General features: G+C 35.0%; 1 protein-coding gene across 1 annotated transcript in view; it reads right to left on the bottom strand.

The window, feature by feature from the left end:
• Positions 1-24,367, bottom strand: part of ABCB11 (ATP binding cassette subfamily B member 11) — a 78,986-nt gene that overhangs the window by 45,971 nt on the left and 8,648 nt on the right. Inside the window, exons 5-12 of the mRNA XM_011360129.1 lie at positions 16,427-16,514; positions 15,230-15,363; positions 13,363-13,534; positions 10,812-10,936; positions 9,220-9,394; positions 3,939-4,052; positions 2,007-2,117; positions 121-246 (exon numbers count right to left, since the gene is read on the bottom strand). Of these exons, the coding sequence (XP_011358431.1) occupies positions 121-246; positions 2,007-2,117; positions 3,939-4,052; positions 9,220-9,394; positions 10,812-10,936; positions 13,363-13,534; positions 15,230-15,363; positions 16,427-16,514 (1,045 nt within the window). The remainder of the gene's footprint in view (positions 1-120; positions 247-2,006; positions 2,118-3,938; positions 4,053-9,219; positions 9,395-10,811; positions 10,937-13,362; positions 13,535-15,229; positions 15,364-16,426; positions 16,515-24,367) is intronic.

The following is a 24,367-nucleotide window of genomic DNA, read 5'->3' as shown; positions in this document are numbered from 1 at the left end:
GTCAGCTACACGTATGTCAGCATGATCTCAGTGTAAGCTAGGCTTTAGTGTTTGACCAATGTGTCACCATGTGCACTCTCTCATTTTCTGTATTGAGAAGTTTTTCTGGAAGACTCATACCATGCCTTCACTGGGGTCATAGAATCGCTGAATGAGCTGCAGAGCTGTGCTTTTCCCAGCTCCACTGGATCCTACCACAGCTGTCATTTCTCCTGATTTAATGACCATGCTGAGGTTATTTAAAATCTGCAGAGAAGAAAAGAACAATGTTCAGATTGTCAGCAATTAAGCTACAAGTTAGAATGCTTTGTGAGGATACCGTATGTGTATTTACTTATGCCCCACAAGCAGTATCCACCAATAAGCAGCAAATTAGTAAAAAGTGCCTAACGTGAGGTTTTAGCATTTAGCACATTACTTATTATTTAACTGATAAGTTTAATCAACAAATAAAATGATGTGTGGTAACACTTGAAATAAGTCAGCCATGTCAACTTTTAAAAGTAAGTTCCAGAATCTAATTTAAAACATTTCTGACATGCTAGTATACCTCAAGAAGACTGTTCCAATTAGTTAAGGGAAGAAAGCCATTAAGTTAGAGATACAGTACTAATTTACTGATCACAGATTAATAATAAACCAATTTGCAAAGTTTAAGCTGTCATACACTTGTATTGCGTGTGAACATATTATTTGAATAACTTTACCTAACAAATTTTTGTGGTGTGCTTGCTAGGTACAAAGCTCTGTTCAAGGTAGAGGCTGAATGCTGAAAGGGAAGAACGAAAAGCTAATTCATAACCATCTGTTGGATAGTTTCACCAATTCAGTTGTGATTTTTGTACTTATTATGTAAAGGTGATTTCGCATCCTCCGTGTGACAAAATCTCATGTGTCTTTCATTTCATACTAAAGAGTGAGGCTTGCAAATACTTTTTCACTTATTGTACTGTATTTGATTGTACGCAACCAGCATTTGTTAACGGCTATTATGAGCTCATTCTGAACAGAGATCACAAAGGAAGATTTTAGCCACCCATTCAATAAACTTTACAGAATTAGCACTGCCTTGTAGTACTTTTACATATATTATGACATTTAATGTTTAGGTACATATGCAGTTTATAATGTTAATCAAAAATATACTTCATAAATATAATTACAATGTGTATGTACTTATGTTTTATATATCCATGTAATAAATGTGTGTATGTATGCACGCATGTGTATATATATTTACCTACATTATAGGTATGTGGTATAAGAATTAAGCTGTATAGGATTTAGTTCTGTGGGGAAACAGAAATATTATTAAGAATGGATGGCTAGAGATACTCTGCTAAAAATGAGGAATAAGTCTCATTCAAAGATATTTCCTTCAGGAGGAGTAGATTCTAATTTTCCTATAGAGTAAATTGCTTTTAAAGATATTTACCCAGGAGGTTAAGGAAAAACTAAATTTTCTTCACCAAGTGCCCTGGACAATCGACATATAAGCATATCACAAGATTACCTTTCCTCCAAGGACTGATCTAGCAGCCCAGCTAAAATTACAGATAGAAAGTAAAAAACTACAAAGACAGCAGCTTTCTTTTACTACTTCATACCTTACCTACTCCAAGTGTTCTGCCTCTAAGGAGGTGGTTTGACACAGCTGTGCTTCTTAATTGTTCTGATTGCCTTGCAGTTTATTTAGCTTATGGTTACAATGACAGGACCTGCCATTCATTTCGACAGAGTATCTATTATACAGTTGGCTTAACCCAAAACATGCTGCCAGACTGTGTTACCACCAGAGGGATTTGCACATTATTGTTGTCACAAAGGAATGTGGTTTGTTGTCTGAGAAATGACATGACACCTGAGGACATTTTCAGAGAAACATGCTCTGTTCCGTGTTCCTGGAAACTGAATCATACTTCTGAAAAACAAGTAATTCGTGGCTCTGGAAATGAATCATCAAAGAAGGAAATGCTATCGTTCCTGGAGAAGAGATTGGACCTTACCTTCACCTCTGGTCTGGAAGGATAGTGGAAGGTCACATTATGAAATTCAATTTCACCCTTAATTCTATCCAACTTGTAACCATCTTCAGACATGCAGTCAATTATAGGTTTCTGGAGTGGAGTGGAAAAAGGATCCAGCAACAACAGGTGTTAGGTGCATCTCAATTTGAATTGACTCATAAAACTGAATAGTTACCAGGTAAAACATTACAGAGATATGCTAAAGATAAGTTGCTTTCATATTAAATAATTATTAATAATAGTAATAATACTACCATTTAATGAGATATTAATATGTGATATATTACTACATATGAATAGTATAAGTATGTTATGTTACATACTTATATATGTAATATATATAATAGTATAAGTATGTTATGTTACATAGAATAGTGATATGATATGTTACATATATATACCACAAACACATAAGTAACTAACATATAATTAATTTTAATATGAAATATGTCAATTATATAATTGATATATATCACATTAATTAATTTAATTTTATTATTATTTAATTGATATATTACTATGACATTTGAGTAACTATTGTAAATGATGATTAAAACTAACTGAATGTCCTCAAGTGGCGTTTTCAAATACTACCAGCTTTCAACTGATATGCTGAATTTCACCTTTGTTGTTAGTAGTGTGTCTAATCTAGTAGTTAACCATTCTAGTTAATCAGACAAGAGTGAAGGCCATCTCTTGCTGCTAGAACACTCCAGGGTTAGCTTCTTCCCTCTTCCACACTCATGAGAGAAATTTATCATCGTATCTCTATTAAGGGCTATCGTGTAATTTACTTTCTTCTCCCTGCTTTTCTAATAAAGATAGTAAAATGATTTTTGAATGCCTTAATTTTCTGTAATAGTTTCAGGGAGTTTTAAACTCATCATCTTACTTGAGCATATAACAACTGTAAGAAAGAGGCAGAATTTGGATAGCTCAACATGTCTATGTGGTTTTTGACAGTCTCTTCATACCCCAATATATGAAACCCCAAAATATAAAACAAAGTGGTGAGAAATTTTCTCAAGCAGGTCATATGCCTTAAAAATAGTTATGATTTAGGGGACCCATGAAGCATGTCTGGATTTCTAAGGCTTCTGATTCTCAGTCCAGGGCATTTTTTCTGAGAGAAAGAACAACATATCACCATCTTCCCTATTCTGTTCTTGGATTTTGACTTTCTAGCTTGACTTTTGATGTACTTCAATAGATTAACCAGGAAAATCCTAGCCAGGCTACTGGTTCCTTTTCAAGCATATAGAGACTTCCTGTCACATTTAGAAGATAATCCAATCTTATGAAATTGGCCTTACAGTCCTGAATGATCTGATCCCTTTCCTTTACTCACTACGTTCTGTCACTCTGACCTTGTTTTTCTTCCTTGCAGTTACCAAGCCCCTTTCCAGCATGGGTGTCCTTTTTCTGTGAACACCTTCCCTGCTCTTATCTCCCATGCACCACTCCTCCCCTCCCCCAGTTTGCCTTTGCATGGCTAACTCTTCTCCTTTGATTCTCAGCTCAAATGCTAACCCTTCAGAGATGATGTCACCCATCCTTGTAGCTCAATTTAAAGCCTCCTTCCCCAACCCCAATCACTATCGAGTTGACCTATTTTATTTCTTTCAGTGTATCTATTGCTGTCTAATATTATCTAATCTTTGAATGTGCTTACTTCTTTATTACTTGTTTCCCAGTATGATATGAACCAGGGGCTTTATTTGTTCTATTTCATTCTCGCACTCCCAATTCCTAGTGGGGCCTGGCTCAGGAGAGCACCTATTAAGTATTGCTGAATGAAGGACATTGTGATAGTTCCTCATAATTTTTAACACTGAGAGTAAATTCCTCAGGAGTTCACTCCTCTCCCCACCCCCAATCTATGAATGACCTTTACTTTTGGCTTTTACATACCCGGTCTATTGTCTCAAAAATGCTGGTAGCTGCTGCTCGCCCAGTGGCAAAGGCTTCCAAACAAGAAGATGCATTGCCAAGATTTAAAGCTCCTACTATGACACTGAGAAAAATCTGAAATGAGAAGAGATAAACATAGTTTTTATGTGTTTTTTGTCAATTTGTAAATAGCATTATCTTTTGGGCTATCCGTGTGAACTCGGAGATTTCAATCAACACGAAGGGGGTTAGAAGAGTGCTATGATCATTGGATTCATTATATAAAAGAACTTCTAATGTTTTGGTTTATTTTTCTGGTTAAAAGATCCCTGAAACAATAAAGATACTATGATTAGCTTGATTGTCCTAGAGACTGGTATATGTAATATGTAATTTAGATCTGCTACTGCTGCTACTACATTATAGCTACTCATATCCTAGTTATTAGGATAACTATTGCTACCACTAGTAGTACTATACTATTACTAGCAATAATAATAACAATAATAATAAGTGTGTTGTAAGGATTAAGTGAGGTAACTGTATTACCTCACTTAATCCTTACAACAGAAGATTTTATTGAAACGTATGGAGGTTTCTTAACTAACCCTATGTCACAACATATATTAAGTGGTAGAGCAGTATATGGACCCAGGCTCCTGATTAATGTTCTGTCTAGTTCCCAGGCTCCTCTGCTGGTGGCTGCATGCAGGTCGAGTGGCCAGGTTGCTGTGCAGAGCTCAGGAGGCTGTCCTTGACTCGCCAACCCATCCATCTCATTAAGTTAGGTGAAGGTTACCTGATCATGATTAGATGTTCCTACCAAAGAGCACTCTGTTTTTATCTGTGCTGTTTATAAATGAATAGGCAATGAGGCAAATTCCTCGCATTGGTCTTTAGAAGGAGCACAAGACTCCTTCCCTGTCTCCTTTCAACCGCAGAATGATTGCCAGTCACATGACTTACAGGGAGGATGTTTCAATAACCACCCTCTGCTGGGGATTGCAGTTATTTGCTGAGCTAAAGGTTGACCCCTGAATGAATGTAGTCTTTTTCAAGTAATCAAATGATCTTAGTCTGTGGTGGTTTCCGTGAGCTGTATTCTTCCCAGAGTCCCTCCCTGCTCTTTCTTCCTTATGGCTGGACCATGGGGCTTCTCAGACACTCCCAGCCATCTCCAGTAACCACTTCATTCCACACATCAGGATGATGTGGGTCAGCCCCCTCCTGACTTCTCCTTGAATTTCTCACTCTATGTATGAGGACGAATATTCTTTCTTCATCTGTCCTTCTGATCCTTTTCCTTAATTATGGTGAGTAGTTCCTTCTATGGGCAGATTACATAATCTTTCAAGTCTGATTTCTTTATCTATAACACAAAAATAATAATAACATATACTTCATGGGATTATTATGAGAATTAAATGAGATAATGCATGTAAAGGTGATTAATCCAGTTCAGTTACATAAATAATAGTACTGATGATGATGAAAGAAGCAAGAGTCCATACTAAGGAAGAGATGAGGGGAATAGACAGAATGGCAATTGTGGTGTAATTTGGGTTAAGACCACCTTCATCCAAAGTCTTTCTACTTGAGCAAAGGAAGCTTTCCACATGTCCCAGATCAGGGGTTGGCAAACATTTTCTGTAGAAGGCCAGGTAGTAAATATTTTAAGCTTTTCTGGCCACGTGGGCTCCAAAGCAATAACTCAGCTCTGCTATTGTCTATGGCTATTAAGCAGCCATAGACAATATTAAACAAATGGTTGTTGCCATTTTCCAATAAAACTTTATTTACAAAAATGGGCAGCAGGCTAGTTTTCGTTTGCAGTCCATAGTTTGCTGGCCCCTGGTCAGAATTCTAGACTGACTGATTCATTACGGTCCTAAACAAAGGTTTGGGGTCAAATCCTTGCTTAGCCAGGCTTTGCAAGTATTACCTCAAGCAAATGTCTCTTTCAGAGTTCTCAGGGGAAGAGTGAGTGAGACAGGACAGAGGCACGCACCTAATACCTCATGAGAGCTAGTACACATCCCAGTACACATCATTTCTGACCCCAAATATCAGTCTTTAGCCCTGTGGACACTAGTATGGGAAAAGGGAGAGCAAGAAGGACCGCTGGGGTAGTATTTATCTGTGTGCTGGGTATCTGTGGCTTCTTAGAAGACAGATCCAGAAGTAGAAAAACAGAGGTTAATGGATCAGGCCTCAGAGTCATAGGGACTAGTGTTTAAATTCCACTCTGTGCCACTTGGCACATGTTTCTCAACCTCATAGCTCCATTTCGTTTTATGGGTAGTATAATGACATCAATTATAGAATGAAGTTGTGAGTATTACATATGGTAATTTTATTAAATGCCTCACTCAGTGCTTCCTCACACCTTGTACACTCTAAATAATGTTACTCTCTACTACTGCTATTATTTCTTATTGTTGGGTCCTGAAACTTAAGAGGAGAGTAAAGAGCAGCCCTTTACACCATTCAGTTGCCTTTTATCTTTTTTTTCTTGTAGATCAGAGTGCAATTTTGTCTCTGTATGTGTGATACTAATTACAGTCATTTATGCGAACTACTTACCATTTATGCTCAATTACCATACAGCCAATAATGATTTTGTGCATCACAAAATGTGTTAGATTAACCTAAGTGTTAATTAGTTTGGTGAATTAAAACACTCAACTCAGCTCATTCATACTCAGATTTCATAGTTTGCTACTCAAAAGTATGGCCAAAAAGGTATGTGCACATGTGAGCAAAAGAGAGAGGAAAGGAGAGTGGAGAGTGGAGAGTGAGAGAGAGAGAGAGAGAGAGAAACAATCAATGATTATACTGTTAGAAGATGTTTCTCACCATTCCAAAGAAAAATGTCTTAATGTGTAAAGGAAAGAAGCTTGCTGGAAGAAGTTAGGAATAAAAGGTGAGATAATGATTGATGATTAAAATGTTAGAGACACATAGTATGCCACGTCTGTACATAGTAACGAGTCAAGAAATATCCGTTGAAAGAATTATTTACAGAAGGTGTAGAATAGCCCACAGTCCAACTGGCAGGAAACTTGAAGGTGACAAATGTTAAATTAGTTAAACAAGAAGGCTATTAGGTGACTTTAATGCCATAGTAGCCTACATAAGCAAATCAAAATTTAGCACAAAATACCTGAAGGTTAAGAAATCAAAATCTAAAGACAACCAATCACAAATAGTCAGTTAGGCTTTCCCAAACAAGGCAATTGTTTCAGCTATAGTCAACCAAACAATTTCCTTGCTTTGCTTCCACCTCTATAAAAGTCCTTCCCCTTGTTCTTATCAGTGAAGCCTTTCTAACGACTTCTGTTTTGGCACTGCCTAATTGGTGTTATTTTTGCTCAAATAAACACCTAAAATTTTTTATATGCCTTAGTTTACCTTTTAAGAGACCCACAAAATTGGTTCTTGCTAGAGAGAGAGTTACCAAGGGGTTTTTTTTAATTCAGTATTTTGAATTGGAATCATGTATTATTTAATTTTCAATTTACCAATTTATTTTTCCCTCTAACTATTATTCGTGCTCTCCTCTCTCCTCTCCTTGCAGGCATGGAATGAAAGGATGTCTTTTCTCAACTCATGCCCTTCTGTAGAATGAGCAGATATAAGCAGCCGGGACTAGAGTCAATTACTGGTATCTCTAGTTTGGTAAATGTTGAAAATTCTTAAGAGTTATTAGATCAATAAAGACAAGGGAATTTATAGACATATTTCAACCTGTAATACTTTCACTAGCTTTTTAAGTGTGCAAAGCTATATTAAAGTTAAGGAAGTGGGTAAATTACAATAATAGTAACATTTTCCAGCTACACACCATCCCTTTAAGATTTACAAAACACTGTAACATGTATTATCATATTTAATTTTGTAATAAAGTTTAAGTGATGACAACTGTTCATCTTGCAAAGAAGAACTGAATTTTAAAATATTGCTCTTAGTGTTTTATGCTGTTAATGAAATAAAGTCAGTGGCTTAGAATGATTATGTTTTGACCTCTGATAATCTATTATTTCTATTTGAAATAAAATTGTCATTCAACCTTCCCTAGAAATACATTTAAATTAAAGCAGTAAATCTCAAATTGCAGGCTTTCAGCCAGCAAATTTCTGGTATATAAGATTTTTGTTTGTTTGTTTAACTGGTGCCTGTCCAACCTAGAATCTGGAACAAAAATATTTTATTTAAGAATCACATATGAAACCACTTCCCATCTCCATGTTTTTTAAAATAATATACTTAATTAAATAATTAATAGGCCAAATGAAACATGTATTTCATGTTTTACCTCCCTAGCCTCAGTGTGAGGGTGGAAAGGAGTAGAAACAAATGTCAATAACTGCAAATGTTCATTTTCATTCAAGTGCTCTGAAGGAAAAGATCACCAAGCCATGTAAGAGAATAAAAGATTGGATGAGCATGGAAGGCCTGGCTGTGGAAGTGCCGTTCATCTGAGAATCTGAACAATGACAAGAGTCCCGCTTTAACAGGAAGGAACATAAGCTAAGCAGAGTGAACAGGAGGAAGCACTTTCCCTGCCCCCAACCATACCTGGTAACTCTGCTATTCGCTGTCAAGGTTCCCTGTCTTCTACTTTATAGCACATTTCTGTTTGCCATTATGCATTTATGTCATTATTTGTTTATTGCTCATCTTCCCTACTAAACTATAAATTCCATCAGGGTGAAGATCACATTTCTTTGCTCACTATTGAAGCCCCTGCACTTTGTATGTGTCTGGCATATAGTGGATTCTCAGTAATTAATTCTTGAAAGAACAATTGAAAGGATATTGAAAATTAAAGTAGCTATAGCATGACTATAGCACAAGTGAGTAATAAAATATGGTTGTATTTATTATCTGTTCAATTGAGGATATTATCGAACTGGTATTCTAGTAACTCATTATGTTTCACAAATAGCACTTATCTTGTACTATTATTGAGCTCAACTACATGAGCTGCTAATTTTTAACTCAGAGATCACAATTTCCATGGCATATTACCTTTTGGACTCAGTCAGAAAATCATTGTTTTACAGCTATAAAATCTTCATTTAAATGAAAATCATTAAATCGCTGGTCTCATCAGTTCAAATGCTCAGCTTCCCTTTACTAGAGATTATATAAATATTGCTTGTTTCTGCAGATGGACTCCTTCAAATCATTGATGCTTTCCTCCCTCAGACATTAAAGGAATAAACTAAATGCCTTAACTATGGGTTTTTCTAAGCTACTAGCAGGAAATATTATGTGTGGGTCATCAAGATCAAAATACCTGGACAAGGGTTCCTGCTGTATATTCTCCATCATCCAGGACAAGTTTGGAGCCATACCAGAAGGCCAGTGCATAACAGAAGAAGATGAGACACCACATGAATCCAGTAAAGAATCCCATCACTATCCCTTTTCTAATTCCCCAACGCTGCGCAAACACAAGATTTTTCTCATACCTATGAAGAGAAAACATTTGAGTCTATTTCAGAAGCAGCAGTTGCAACTCAAGTTAGAATGTTTAAAACAGACCACAATGCAGTGATTTTCTTCAATGATTAAAAAATCACCCAAACACAGAGCAGCTTTAGGGGAAACAAAACAAAACAAAACAGAACAAAATAAAACTAATAACTTCTGTGTAGTTATTTAAAGTTTGTTTCAACCTGGTGATGAAATGTGTTGAAGGGATGATGCTTAACAAAGCCTCATAGTTGATTATTTCTTGAAGGAATACAGTGGATTAAGCTTTGCCCCAAAGAGAAAAGAATTTACAGCACAAATGCTTGGACACAAGGGATCCAGTACTATTTGTGCTTGAATTGTTTTATTAAGTCACATGACATGCTTTCTATTAAAAAATAATGCAACTGTTTTCCTCCCAGGTTTGAAACTAGTGTTTGCACCAACTCATCTACATATACTCACCCTTCTTCCCTGTGACCAAGAATGCTCTGTTGTAACATGACTGGTCCATAGCCATGGGACATGGGACTATGTGGAAATTCAATCCAAATGCTAAATTTCAGTAATTCTAAGATTTAGCCATTAATAGTGGACATTGCCTTAAAGCTCAGGCATTCTGTAACTGTCTTCCTGTGTCTCAAAAAATAAATTAATAGAGAACTTTTAACATTTCATAGGACAAAATTGAATCCTATTCTCTTTTTTATTTGGTGAATTTGCTAGCAATTGAGAATAACACCATCATGTTAGATCTACAACACATGAAATAAAAGCTTGATTAAGTTGGTGATTATTTTATAAAATCAGTACCTGGCACCTGGTAAGCACTCAATACATGCTAGATAAATGGAAGAATAAATGAAATCAATTTTTGACAACTGTGTTGTTTTGGTCATTTAGGTTTGTTTTTTTTTCATTGAGAATTAGTCTCCTAGAATGATGGTCTATATATACCAATGCTAAATTTGATTAAATCAAAATCTTATCAGACTTGATGAAGGGTGTGTAGTACAGTAGCTAAATAAAACACACTGAATAAAAAATGTCAAATAAAAATGTGTGGTATTATGTTTTAGATGGTAGGCTTTTCTTTAATGGCATCAAACAATGTTATAGACTGTCATGCAGTATGTAGTATGTATATATACACTCCACCAGAGTTTGAAATATCTAACCCAACATGGCTTTCTAAAAATTACCAATTACAACACCTTCAAAAACATATAACTAAAGGCTTGGGAGTCCTTGCAGTGCTTTGATCAATCTAATTACTCTGCTTAGCTACCTTTTGAACTAAATCTCCCTCAGGGTACCATAGACCAAGGTGATTTTGTACAAAATGGGGAAGGTTCGGGGTAATGTGTGCATCAATGAAATTCAGAAGCGTGGCAGATATTTCAATTAACCAACCTTTCAACCTCTCTTTTCTCACCACCAAAAGCAGCCACTGTTCGAATGGATGAAATAACTTCATCAGCCACTGACCCTGCTTTGGCATAGGCTTTCAATTCATGGTCAGTAAACTTGGACACACTCTAAAATCCAAAAGAAGAAAATAAAACGTGAAGACCAGGTAATTAGGAAAGTTCTGTCTGTCACTCAGGGATTCATTTAGGAGAATAAACAAGTGGCATGGTTTAATATAAGACTAGATTCTCACTGTAACAGCATTCACTGAGGAACGAATTTGGTCCAACTTTGTTACGCTCCATCCACAGGTGTTTGTTGACATATCAAAATGACTGCACTAAACATCAGCCTCAAACACCCTCTCACAGAATAAATCTCAAATAGGGAATTCTGTGAGACCACAGTGTTTCAGTCTACAGCAGTGAAGTTTTCAAGTCAGCCATACCACGTTTCATTGCTATCGGCTAAAGGCCATTGCACAATTCACAGATAAACATCAGAGGCAAAGACCAGAGGCCAATCAATGCAGGCATCATGTTAGTCAGAATATAGAATGAGAGAGAGGTACCGAGCATGCAAAGATATGGTGCTACAGAGGCATTCTATAGAAGAAAGCCTCAAGTAAATATTACACTATTTTGACTCAACTATAGGGGCTCAACTATCTACCTTTGCTTTTTACAAAAGGAAATAAAAAAGACATTGCGTTTAATAATGAACAACGGTAATGAAAAATTAAGTAGTTGTGAACGTTATCAGTTTTTATTGTAATGGCACATTAAATAATCTCAGGATACTTCAATTAAACTGATACAGTAGCTGAAAAGGTGTAGTTTGGGAAATATCTAACAATTGCTCATTTTTTTCATCATAAGTATAAAAGTCAGTCAAAGGCAAACAAAACCCACAATAACATCCAACGTGCCATATATTGCCTCTCCACCTTTCTTTCTTCTGGTATTAAATTGAGCCTAGTGAAGTGGCTTGTATCATTTTACACAAACATGCACAGACTTGAATTCAAGAAAAAATCAGTGCAGAGCTACCACATTCCAAGTCAGTGATGCACTTACAAGAAGTTGAAATATGGGCACTGAGGCAAGAAAAACCGTGCTCTAAGCCTGCTTAAAACTAAGTTAACCAGGCTACCTGTTGGGTCTCTAACATGTTAAAATGTGATATACGATCCATTTGAATATGAATATTAATCTAGCATGAGTTTGAAGAAAGACATTAAATGTATGTGGAGGAGGAAAAAAAATCTGAATCCAATGTTAGCAGAATCCTCACAGGGCCTCTGTGGAAACTGAGGCTCCTAGGAGTGCAGCTGGAAAGCATTTGGTAGGAAAGGCTGTTGGAATGTTTGCATGATATGATGGATTGGAAAACAATAAAAGCTAATATTTCTTTTGTAATGAATTCTGTGCCAGATGCTGGGCTAAGTGCATACCATGGATTATGCCTTGAATTTGACAAAGTCATCACGATGACTTTGGGAGGTATTATCCTTGTTTTTAAGATGAGGAAACTTAAGTTTTGAGGGGTTAAACATATCTTTCTTGAGCCAGGTGAAGAGCCAGGGAGTGACCTAGTTAAGTGGAATGAGCTCTTTGCTATTTTCACTCTGTCTTAACTGGGAAAAGTTTAAATAGTATAGTTAGTGGATTGTAGAGAATATTTTTGCTAGAAAATATCATCATGGAGATTGGTACCTGTTGCTCAATGATATGAGCTTTTCATTTGAATTCTTCTCTCATTACGGCAAATTATTAGTGTGCCTGAGTCTGATCCTATGACCTGCTATCTAACGTGGCTGCTCTAAAAGTAAGATATAATAATTTCTCAATTCTTGGTTAGTTTTTTTTTTTTTTGACTTAGATGACCCAAAATTCCTACTCCTACATTTTTTCTTGACCTGCATACTTGGAGAATGGAGACTATTGGGAAACTGTTCAGAATGGGTCAGGTAACCTCTCTCTGCAACTGCTCACATGAAATGGAGAACAGAGTTATGATTGCAGAAATCTCTTTTATGTGCTTGTTACTGACCTGGGTATGTTTGTTGGAAGTTTTGGAGGGGAGAGTCTAGCTTGAGAGATCATGGAAAGCAATAGGCATATTGGAGAGTGAGTGGAAATTTGGATTTTGGCTCCCTTGAAGTTGAATACTATTGAATCCTAGCTGTGCAGTCTCAGACAGGTAAATCCTTTTACCTTTTCGAGCCTCGATTTCTTATATTTAAAATGGCATTAATGCTTTATAAGACTGTTGTAAAAATTACAGATAATGTATATGAACCTCCTCATAGTGCCAGGCAAAATAGTAAATGCTCAATACATGTAGCTGTTATTGTTATTACTACAATAATATTTATGATCTTGTTATCATTAATACTTAATCTATGAAATGTCACTTGATACCAAGGAATAATCGATCAAAATAGTAATAAAGATGTTGACTAAATATACTTAGGAGAAGGGACTCAAGCTTATATTTTTGGCTCTTTCTCAGAGCAAATGTCTTCTCATGGGGAGAAAGAAGATATTCTTACCAGACCAATGATGGCTGCTCCAATCCCAATGAGAGGGCTGACAGAGATAATGACCAAGGTCAGTTTCCAACCCTGGTAAAATCCCAGCAGGAACCCACAGATGCTTGTGGTCATGCGCTGAATGAAAATGGCCATTTGGTCAGCAATGGCATCATTAATTTTATTAATATCACTAGAAACAAGAGAGGCTTTGATCACTAAAATGGAATTTGGTCAATTCAAATGTCTTGCTGAGAAACCTCAGACTTTCCCTTTTAAATACTCCCATCTCTGTGCCCTATTGCCCTTGGGAAACATAACTGACTCTCACATCTTGGAAAATTAGCTGCATCTTGGGAGGTCATCAAGCCTCTCCCCTCATGGCCAAGTAAGTTTGTCCTTGACCCAGTTTTCCTAACTCGTGTTCATTAAACTTTGACAAAGACTTTTGGAAACCATCCTATTTGTCTCTTTCTTTTTTATAGCTAATATTTTTGGTCTGTCCTAAAGAGCCCTTCTTTCCTTCTTATACCTGCTAAGTCCTTTCAGCCTCAAGGTTCTACTCACATATCACCTAATTCATAAAAACTAATATAATTCCCTAGAAAGAAGTAATATTGTCCTCCCTGTGTTTCCATAGCAATGTAATTAATCTGTATATGTGTGTGTGTGTGTGTGTGTGTGTGTATGTGTATGTAATTATTGCATTCTACTTATAAACAGTAAAGAATAGTGGTAAAGAATAGCATAGACTCCAGAGCCAGACTCTGAATTGAAACACCAGCTTTTCTGGGTCAAGTTACTTAACCTTACTGTGCCTCAATTTCCTCATTTGTAAAATGGGGATAATGACAGACCCTACATCAATGGGTAGTAATGAGGATTTCCTAATATATGTAGGGTATGTAAAACAGGCCTACAATATAGTAACCAATCATCATGTGTTTGTTCTGATTATTTATTTACTTGCATCTTTCATCCTCCTTACTAGTCTTAAATTCCTTGAGATTAGTTCTGTGCTTTATCTTTATGCCTTGCATAGAGTAAGTGCTCCAGAATATTGGTTGAATATAGTTAAATTAAATTTACATTCCTGGGGACATTCCCATAATCTCTTGTCCAAATGGAACAAATAGGGCTCAAGACTTGATAGGAAAAAAGAACCTAAGACATTACCTAGAAATTAAACAATTGTATTCTAGCAAGATTATGTATCTGTTCAAGGTCATAGTAAGTAAGAGGCAGAATGAATGCTAGAATCTAAGGGTCCCAACATTCAGTCTGCTTTTATCTTCACTACACTACACATTACCTTTCATAAGACTTCAACGTTCAATTTAATAGGGTACAACTGGCTTTAATTACTCAGGGCTCATTAAGAATTATTGAGGGGGGGCTATTAACGATCTAAGCTAATATTTAAGTATAAACTGGATTTAAATCCAGTTTTTTAGTTTGAATCTTTCTTAAACTATTATGAAGTGTTTTGTTTTTGTTTTTACGTACGGAAATTACCTCAACAGATAAAGCAAGATAATTTGTTCTAATTGTATTATTTTCTTTACAGATACCTAGATTGTGACATCCCTCGCTTTCTCCGTTTGAGGCCAAATAACCCTACATTTTAAAATGCCCTTCTGTAATACTTTGTTTCTAATATTTTAATCAAGGGCCTACAAACCATATTGTAATATCCTGGCTTTCAATTTACAATGATCATATTTGACAAAGCATTACCTATGAAAAAACCATGCTTAAAAAGCCTAACTTAAGAGATAAAACATACCAAAAATAACTGAAAATGTTTCCACTTGTTATTTAATTTAGAAATAAGTGTTTTATTATCAAAAAATCATGCATACATTAAAACGTCCTATCAGCCACTTACTCAGAAAATCTTGTATTCAGTTCTCCCACTGAATTGCAGTCAAACCATCCTATGTCCATTCTCATTATTCTCCTAAAGTAAAATTTTCTCATTTTCTGTATTTGACGAGCTGAAGCAATTACCCAAAAGCATATCTGAAAATGGAGCAAGGAATGTTTAGCATTATGATGTCAAAAATATTTGTTAATTCCTTCTCTTTTCAGAAGAAAATATGTTCAGTACAACAGTTGAGAAAAGGAGGAAAGTAATTCACAAAATGCCTCTTCTTGGCAACTAAAGTGTGAGTGCTGGCATCTGCTCCCACAGGTGGAAGTAAGCAGGACAACTGTGAACAGGGAAGCCAGAGATTTAGGTTTGAATCCAGCTCTGCCATTTTTGGACTTAACACTATTTTGCATGCCACTTCTGAGTGAATTTTCCCCTGAGAGGCCTGCCAACAAGCATTTATGCTTAGTTTTCAGGCTGTTGGCCAATGCTTTTCAGAGAAAGTAAAACAAAAATTATGTCATAAGCAGGGAATCGGCTAAGAGTTATCCCAACCAAGCAACACAAGCTTGTCATTAAAACTCCCGGTGTTAGAATGAAAAAAATTGATGCATTTCTCTTTTCAACTAACACTAATTTCCTGGAATTCTTGAATGAATGGGGGGTAGGAGGGTTCATTATTTTTTTTTACACAAGAAGGCAAAAGATGAAATATTTTTCTTCCTTAATAGGGATTAAGGCCCTTTCATAATTAAAATCTAGAATACGCTCTAGATTCGGTTTACAGAATTTGGGTTGAAATGCAGTTTGGTGAGACTTTAGTAATGATGGAGGAAAAGAAAGTAAGATTTGCTTTCTTTCAACGCACTTTTATATTTATGCCCAGCTTTCTCCAAACCACACATTCTCCCTTTATTAATACACCTACACTGTCTATTTCTGAGTTTAGAAGAGAGGGTGAAGCAGGGAGGGCAGGCAAGGACAGGACATTGAAACTAAAAGTCTTTTCTCTATCTCTCTAGACAAATGCTTATAACCTTTACCCCAACTGAGAGGAAGAATCCTTTCCATTCTCTCATGCTCCACTCCCAAATAAAACTGTAGTCCTTAGGACTTCTGAATAACTTAAAAGTTAAAGGGTATACTTTGCATTCATTGTAATGTCTTTGAACCCCAATGTTGATCAAAAAATAAAATGGAGGTGCTACTAACCTGAATATATCCTGTGATAAGCACAGCAACAGCGGTTCCAGCATAGTAACTGGCAAATTTGATCATTTCACTTTCAATGTCCAGCAACCTTCAAAAGAGGGGAAAATAATGTTACAACTCAAGCTATCAAAAATTACATTTGTGGGTACAGAGGAATTTAAAATATATGGGTTATATGTTCCTATTAAACATGGGTAAGGTATTTTATCTGTGTAGAAATATAATCAATCCCAAACAAATTCCTAAATAGCTTTCATGGTGCCAGTTACAGCAAAGATGCCTACCTCCTTCATTCGTATGCGCAGAGACAGTAAGTTTGTGAAATAATCAATCAGCAGTTGTTGGAAGCCAGGGAACCCTAGATGGCAGCCCAGTGCTCTGTCCACTGAGGCCCCTTTCACTTATGCTCATTATGCAGTGATAGACCAATCATAGCTACAGAAAAGTTTTAAAAAGCTGTACAGATGTCTTAAAAGACACTGGTAGAGAATGTGTGCTGTACATCAGGAAGCTTACTGTTACCTCCTCTTAGAATCTAAGTCGGATTTCAACTCCTCCATCTTAGAGTGACACTGTGAGAAATGTATGTGTCACCTTCTCATAGAGGCAGAAAAACACTTTATTAGTGCAGTCTTTCTGCTGACTACAGTCCAGGAAGCTTCACTTCCCAGGGCAACTTCTAAATCCGAAGCCAAAGAACTTGTGAGGAATAACCAGAAAACTCTACAGCATTTTCCCAGCACAACTATCATGCTGCAGCATAGGGTTTGGGATTGGCAAGGGCAGGGAGGGGAGGAAAAAATTATTCTGAAATTGCTTCTAGGATGCAAGGAATTTTATAATTAGAAAGTTAACGTATTGATTGATGACAACTCTAACACTCAGAGACAAGCTAAATGATAATGGAGTCCATTTCTTTCGAAAATGAGAAAGCAGCATCTTCAGCATAGATGCTCTCATCCCACATGCTTTCTGCTTTCTATCAGGACTTCCATTTGTGACCCAGGCTTGACTTGTTCTCTCCCTCTACTGAACTTAGACCAAGCATTGAAGTATAATTTATTTAATTCAGAACAAACTATTATTCCATGACAGATTTTATTGCCATCTGGCACTATTACACAATATCTTTTATATTTACATTGAATATATTATATATAAATATATATACAATTAATATTTATTTATATTTGTCTTGCTAGTAAATTGCAAACTACTTGAGGTGAGGACTGGGTTAATCTGCTTGGTCACACTGCCTGAAGCCTAATACAATACCTTCCACACAGTAGGTACTCAATAAGTGTTTCTTGATTTTGCTTTGACTTTCAAAATACTAATGAGGAAGGGAGATAAACTCTTTGGTCAACCCTTCTGAAAATCTCCAAACCAATTAAGATGTATGCGTTTGCCACATTCCCAGTTTTTCATGGTGATATAAGGGAACTCTGAGGATGAATTAGACCTAGAAAGTCGTAAACTTGTATATAAATATCCATAATTAGAGCCCCTTACAAAAGCTAAGTATCTCTGTATAGAGTATATAATATAGTAATATAAGTAAAGCCTTCTAATGTATAAATGAATCCATACTCTTAGTTTTCTGTCCATAAACTAATTTGGGTGTCCAAAAACAGAAATCTATGGGCATTTGTGCAAAAGTTACTTAGACTTCCTGTGGTGCATTCATTGAACAATCACTCTCTAAGCAGAGGTGATGAAATGCCTGTCATGAAAAATACAGCTGCCAGTTATAAACAAACCTATGTAGATTGAGAGTACTGAGCACTGAGCCAGCCTCAGGATTTATTAGAGCAAAGTTTAGGAGAATTATGTCATCGCTGGGTGGTATGGATAAGGACATGTGTAGTTTATGATTCTTTTCACTCCTGAGGCATCCCAGAGATAAATGGTTAACTCATATATATTTTATTCTTGGTAAGGAAAAGTTATTAGAGTTTTAGAGACTACTTGAGAACATTTCTGGGATAACAGGACAAAGCAATCAGAAAAACTGAGAGGAAGGAAAAGAACAGGCGGGCTTATTTCCTTCGACCACACATCAAACTCTTTATCATCTGCTTGGTGGAAAACTCTTGTGATTATAAAATTATGAAAAGGATTTTATAAAGTGTGCAGGTGATTTAGACCACAGAATGGGCATCATTTTTAATAGCAAAATTGACATATATCTATTTGAATAAATTAAGATTTCCCTGACTCGTTTGTGGAAGAAAGAAGAGGGGAGTGAGATGACAGAGGGAAAGGAAAGAGATATTTTATGAATTATTAATATATGAGATTTTTACCTTGATTTTTATAAAAAATAAATGCATCATAAACTCAAGTCACTCAATTTACACCTCAAGGTTTCAGATTTATCAAAGCCATAGGTTTTTCATTTAAAATACCTAAGAGGTCTTTATGACAAGGTGCATTGCTTAACAAGTTTTCCTTTCAATGATTCTCATGCACTGTGGACATGGTAGCACTGACACTTTGGAGTGAAGATCAGTGTCAACTCTAAAGTAAGCATCACAAGCTGTCAGAAATGCGTTCATGTCCTCGTGTTCGAGGGTTAGAGGCATTTCTAAATGCGTGGGACATTAACCTATGTACAAATGGCTTATCACTGGGTAAAGTTGCTAGAACATTTATACACGATGTTAGCACACTGCCAGAATAGCTTGATCTTCATTTCAGAGACTCCACAATAATTTTTTTTTCACCCAGGAAACTATTTGTTCATTTTTAATTAACCTTTTCATTTTGAGATAAATGTAGATTCACATGTGAGAATTAGCACAGAGAGCTCATGTGTGCCCTGTATCCAGTTTTCCCCCAGTGGTTAACATCTTGCAAAACTAAAGGACAATATCATAACCAGGATGTTGACGTTGATATAATCAAAATCAGAATGTTCTCATTACCACAAGGATTCCTCATATAGAAGTTGCCCTTCTATATTTACACATACTTTTGTACACATACTACTCCTCCTTTAACCCTGACTACCACTAATCTGTTCTCTATTGTCATAGTTTTATCATCTGAAGAATGTTATACAAATGGAATCACACAGCATGTTAACATCTTGGGATTGGCTTTTTTCACTCAGCATAGTTCTCAAGTTTAATTAATAGTTCATTCTTTTTTATTGTTCAGTAGTATTTCATAGTATAGATGTATCACAGTTTATTTAACCACTCACCCATTGAAAAGCATCTAGGTTGTTTCCAGTTTTTGTCTATTACAAATCAAATTTTCTGTAAGCTTCTATAAACTTTTGTGCATAGGTTTTTATGCGAACATAAGTTTTTATTTTTTTTTTTTAGGGTAAATCTCCAAGAATAGAATTGCTGGGTCATATAATAGTGGCATGTCTGCTTTTTAAAAAATTGCCAAACTTTTCCAGAGTGGCTGCACCATATTACATCCCTACCAGCAAGCTATGAGTGACCCAGTCTTCCACATCCTCACCAGCAGTTGATGTGATCACCGTTTTTTATTTTAGTCATTCTGATAGATGTGTACTGAAGTCTCATTTTGATTTTAATTTGCATTCCCTAACCACTAATGTTATTAAACATCTTTTCATGTGCTCATTTACCATCTCTATATCCTTAGTGAAATATCTGTTCGGGTCTTTTCCCCATAGTCTAATAGGATTTCTTTAACCATCGAGTTTTGAGAGTTGTTTATGAATACTAGAGCTTAGTCTTTTGTTAGATATATAATTTGCAGATATACTCTCCCAGTGTGTAGCTTGTCTTTTCGTCCTCTTAACAGGGTCTTTTGCAGAGTACAAGTTTTAGTTTTGATGAAGTCCAATTTATCCATTTTCCTTTTATGGACTGTTTTTGGTGTCAGAAACAAGAGCTCCTTCTCTAGCCACAGACCTAAAAATGGTCTCCTAATTATTTTTCTAAGATTTTACAGTTTAATTTTTACATTTAAGTCCATAATCTATTTTGAGCTAATTTCTGTATATGTTCATTTTTTGCCTCTGGATGTCCAATTACTTCAGCATTATTTGATAAAAACTTATCTTTCCTCCATTGAATTGCTTTTCCACCTTTGTCAACAATCAGACTATTTGTTTGGATCAATTTTCTGAGTTCTCTATTCTGTTCCTCTGTCAATACCACACAGCCTTGATTGTTGTAGCTACATAATATGTCTTGAAAATGAGTAGATTGCTTCCTTGCACTTTATTCTTCTTTTTCAAAATTATTTTAGATATTCTAGTTCTTTGGCCTTTTCGTGTAAATTTTTGATATAAATTTATTTAAATTGGTTTCAAGTATACAGTACATTGGTTAGACATCTATAATATTCATAAAATGATCCCAATTGCTCCCTCCCTCCACTTAACCATCATATTAACCCTCTGTCATGCTCCCTGTACCCAACTATTAACTACTAATTTGTACTTCTTTAACCCTTCACCCCGTTCTTCCAGCCTCCCAACCCCCATCCCCTCTGTCTGTCACCAAATTGTCCACTATTTTTGTGAGTCTGTTTTTGATTAGTTTGTTCTTTTTGTTCCTTAGATTCCACATATAAGTGAAATCATTTGGTATTTATCTTTCTCTGTCTAATTATTTCACTCAGCATAATAACCTCTAGGTCCATCCATATCATTGCAAATGGTAGGATTTCATTTTTTTTAATGACCGAGTAATATTCCATTGTTTATATGAACCATAATTTCTTTATTCAATCATCTGTTGATGGGTATTTAGGTTGCTTCCATATCTTGGCTATTATAAATTGTGCTGCCATGATCATGTAAATTTTAGAGTAATTTTGTCTATATCTACAAAATATCTTACTGAGATTTTGATAGGTATTACATTAAACCTATATATCAATTTGAGTGAGTTGACGTCTTTACTATATCAAATCTTCCACTTGTTTAGCATATTATGTCTCTCCATTTATTTAGATCTTTGATTTCTTTCACGAGCATTTTGCTGTTTTCAGCATACAAGTCCTGTACACGTTTTGCTAGATTTACACCTAAGTAAAAAATTTTAAGAAGTTGTAAATGGCATTATGTTTTGAATTTTGGTACCCACGTGTTTATTGCTGACATATAGAACTACTACTATTGAATTTTTTATGTGTATCTGGTATTCTGTGACCTTGTTGAACTTACTTATTTGTTTTAGGAGATTCTTATAGGTTCTTTGGGATTTTCTGTGTTGTGTTGAAAATTATGTTATCTGCCTAAAACAAACTAGATTATAACTCTGATGGACCCAGTGTGTATAGCAAACTTTGTTAGCCATAAAAAAAAGAAAATCGCATCTTCTGCAAATAATGATGGTTATAGTTCTTCCTTTTACATCTTGAGATTTTTTAATTATAGTAAAAAAAACACATAACATAAATTTTACCATCTCAAACATTTTTAGCTTACCATTCGCTAGTGTTAAGTAGTATATCAGTATTTTTTTTTCCTTCCTTCCTTATTTCAGAGACTAGAACTTCAAGCATTATATTAAATAATAGTAGTAAGAGAATATATCCTTACTTTGTTTGTAGTCTTAAGGGGAGAGTATCTAATCTTTCACTATTAAGTATAATGTAAATTGTTGGATTTTTGTAAATGCTCTTTTTTAAATTGAGAAAGATCTTTCTATTCCTAGTACTCTGAGAGCTTTTAGCATGGATACATGTTTAATTTTTAAAGTGATTTTTCTGCATCTATGGAGGTGTAGTTTTCTTTATTAGCTTGTTATTTTTCAAATATTGAAATTTATAGCTCTAATTGCCTATATTAAAAAAGAACAAAAACTTAAATCAATAACTCAATGTCTCATCTTAAGACACTGGAAAAGAAGAGAAAACTAAATCATTAACAAGCTAAGGAAGGAAATAATAAAGATCAGCATGGAAACAAATGAATAAGAATAGAAAAACAATACAGAAAATTAATAAAACCAAAACTGAGTCTTCACAGAAATAAACAAAATCAATAAACTTTAGCTAGACTAATCAAGAAAAAAATAGAGAAGATTTAAATAGTTAAAGTCAGAAATGAAAGAGGGACATTACTACTGACCTTACAGCAATAAAAAGTATAAACAAATAATTTAAACAGTTCTATGCCAACAAGTTATCTAATTTAGATAAAGTGCATAAATTCCTATAAAGTACAGAGCTACTGAAACTGATTCAAAAAGAAATAAAATATCTGGCTAGATCTATAGCAGATAAAGAGATTGAATCACGAATTAAATCCTTTCAACAAAGAAAAGCCCATGATTGGATTGCTTCATTGACAAATTCTACCAAATATTTAAAGAATTAATACCAATTCTTCACAAACTTTTCCAAAAAAATAAAGAGAAAACACTCCTTAAGTCATTCTATAAAGTTGGTGTTACCAGATACCAAAAATAGACAAAGATATCATAAGAAAAAAAAATACAGACCAATATCTGTTACAGATATAGACACAAAAATCCTACACTAAATACTAGCAAATCAAATTCAGCAGCATATTCAAGTATTATACATCATGACCAAATGGAATTTATCCCAGGAATACAAAGGTGTTTCAACATAGGAAAATCAATTTAATCTACCATATCAATAATAAAATAGACAAAAACTACATGATCATCTGAATAGATGCAGAAGAAGCATTTGACAAAATTCTATGTCCTTTAATGTTAAAAACACTCAACAACTAGGAATAGAATGGAACTTCCTCCATATGATAAAGAACATCTTTGAAAATATCACAACTAACATCATACTCATTGATGAAAAGCAGAATTTTTTTTCCCTAAGATCAGGAACAAGACAAAGAATGTATGTACTCACCACTTTTATTCGACACTGAACTGGAGGTTTTGGCCAGAGTTATTAGGCAAGAAAATTAAATAAAAAGCATCCATATAGAAAGGAAGAAGTACCATAATTTCTATTTCCAGATGACATGATCTTTATGGAAAATCATAGAGTTCACTAAAAACTATTAGAACTAATAAATAGTTCAGCAAGGCAAGATTGTATGATACAAGGTTAATATACAAAAAATAATTATATTTCTGTGCAGTAGCGATAAGCAAACTGAAAATGAAATTAAGACAATTCTATTTACAATAGCATCAAAAAAATAAAATACCAATAAATTTAACAAAAAAGTACAAAATTTGTATTCTGAAAAGTAGAAATTACTGTTGAAAGAAATATATGGAAAGACATCCATGTTCATTGATCAAAAGACTAATTTTATTAAGATGACAATACTCCCCAAGTTGGTTTACAGATTCAGTGCAATCCCTATGAAAATCCCAACTGACTCCTTTGTGGAAATCAAACAAACTGATCTTTAAATTCATAAGAAAATTCAAGAGACTCAGAATAACCAAAACAATTTTGGAAAAGAACAACAAAGTTAGTTGACTCACTTTCTAATTTCAAAACTTACCATAAAACTACAGTAAACAAAATAGCATATAACTGACATAAAGACAGACATATAATAGAATAAAAGGTCCAGCAATAAACCCTCACTTTTATAGTAAATTGATTTTGGCAAGGATTCTGAGACTATTCAATGGGGAAAGTATAGTCTTTCCAACAAATAGTGCTGAGACAACTGACTAGCTCTGTGGAAAGGAATTAAGTTGGATCCTTACCTCATACTATATTCAAAAGTTTACTCAAAATGAAGCATAGACCTAAATATAAGAGCAAAACTATAAAACTTTTAAAACAAAACATAGGTATAAATCTTCATGACCTTGGATTTGGCAATGGTTTCTTAGAACACAAAAATCACAATCAACGACAACAAAAAATAGATAAACTGTAAAACATTGAAATTAAAACTTTAGTACTTCAAAAATCATCATTAAGAGAGTGAAAAGACAACCCAAAGAATGAGAGAAAAATTTTGCAAATCATATATTTGATAAGGGACTT

The sequence above is a fragment of the Pteropus vampyrus genome, unplaced genomic scaffold (genome assembly GCF_000151845.1).
Source record: "Pteropus vampyrus isolate Shadow unplaced genomic scaffold, Pvam_2.0 Scaffold2, whole genome shotgun sequence".
Lineage (NCBI taxonomy): Eukaryota > Metazoa > Chordata > Mammalia > Chiroptera > Pteropodidae > Pteropus > Pteropus vampyrus.
This window is presented reverse-complemented; position numbering and strand designations above follow the sequence as displayed.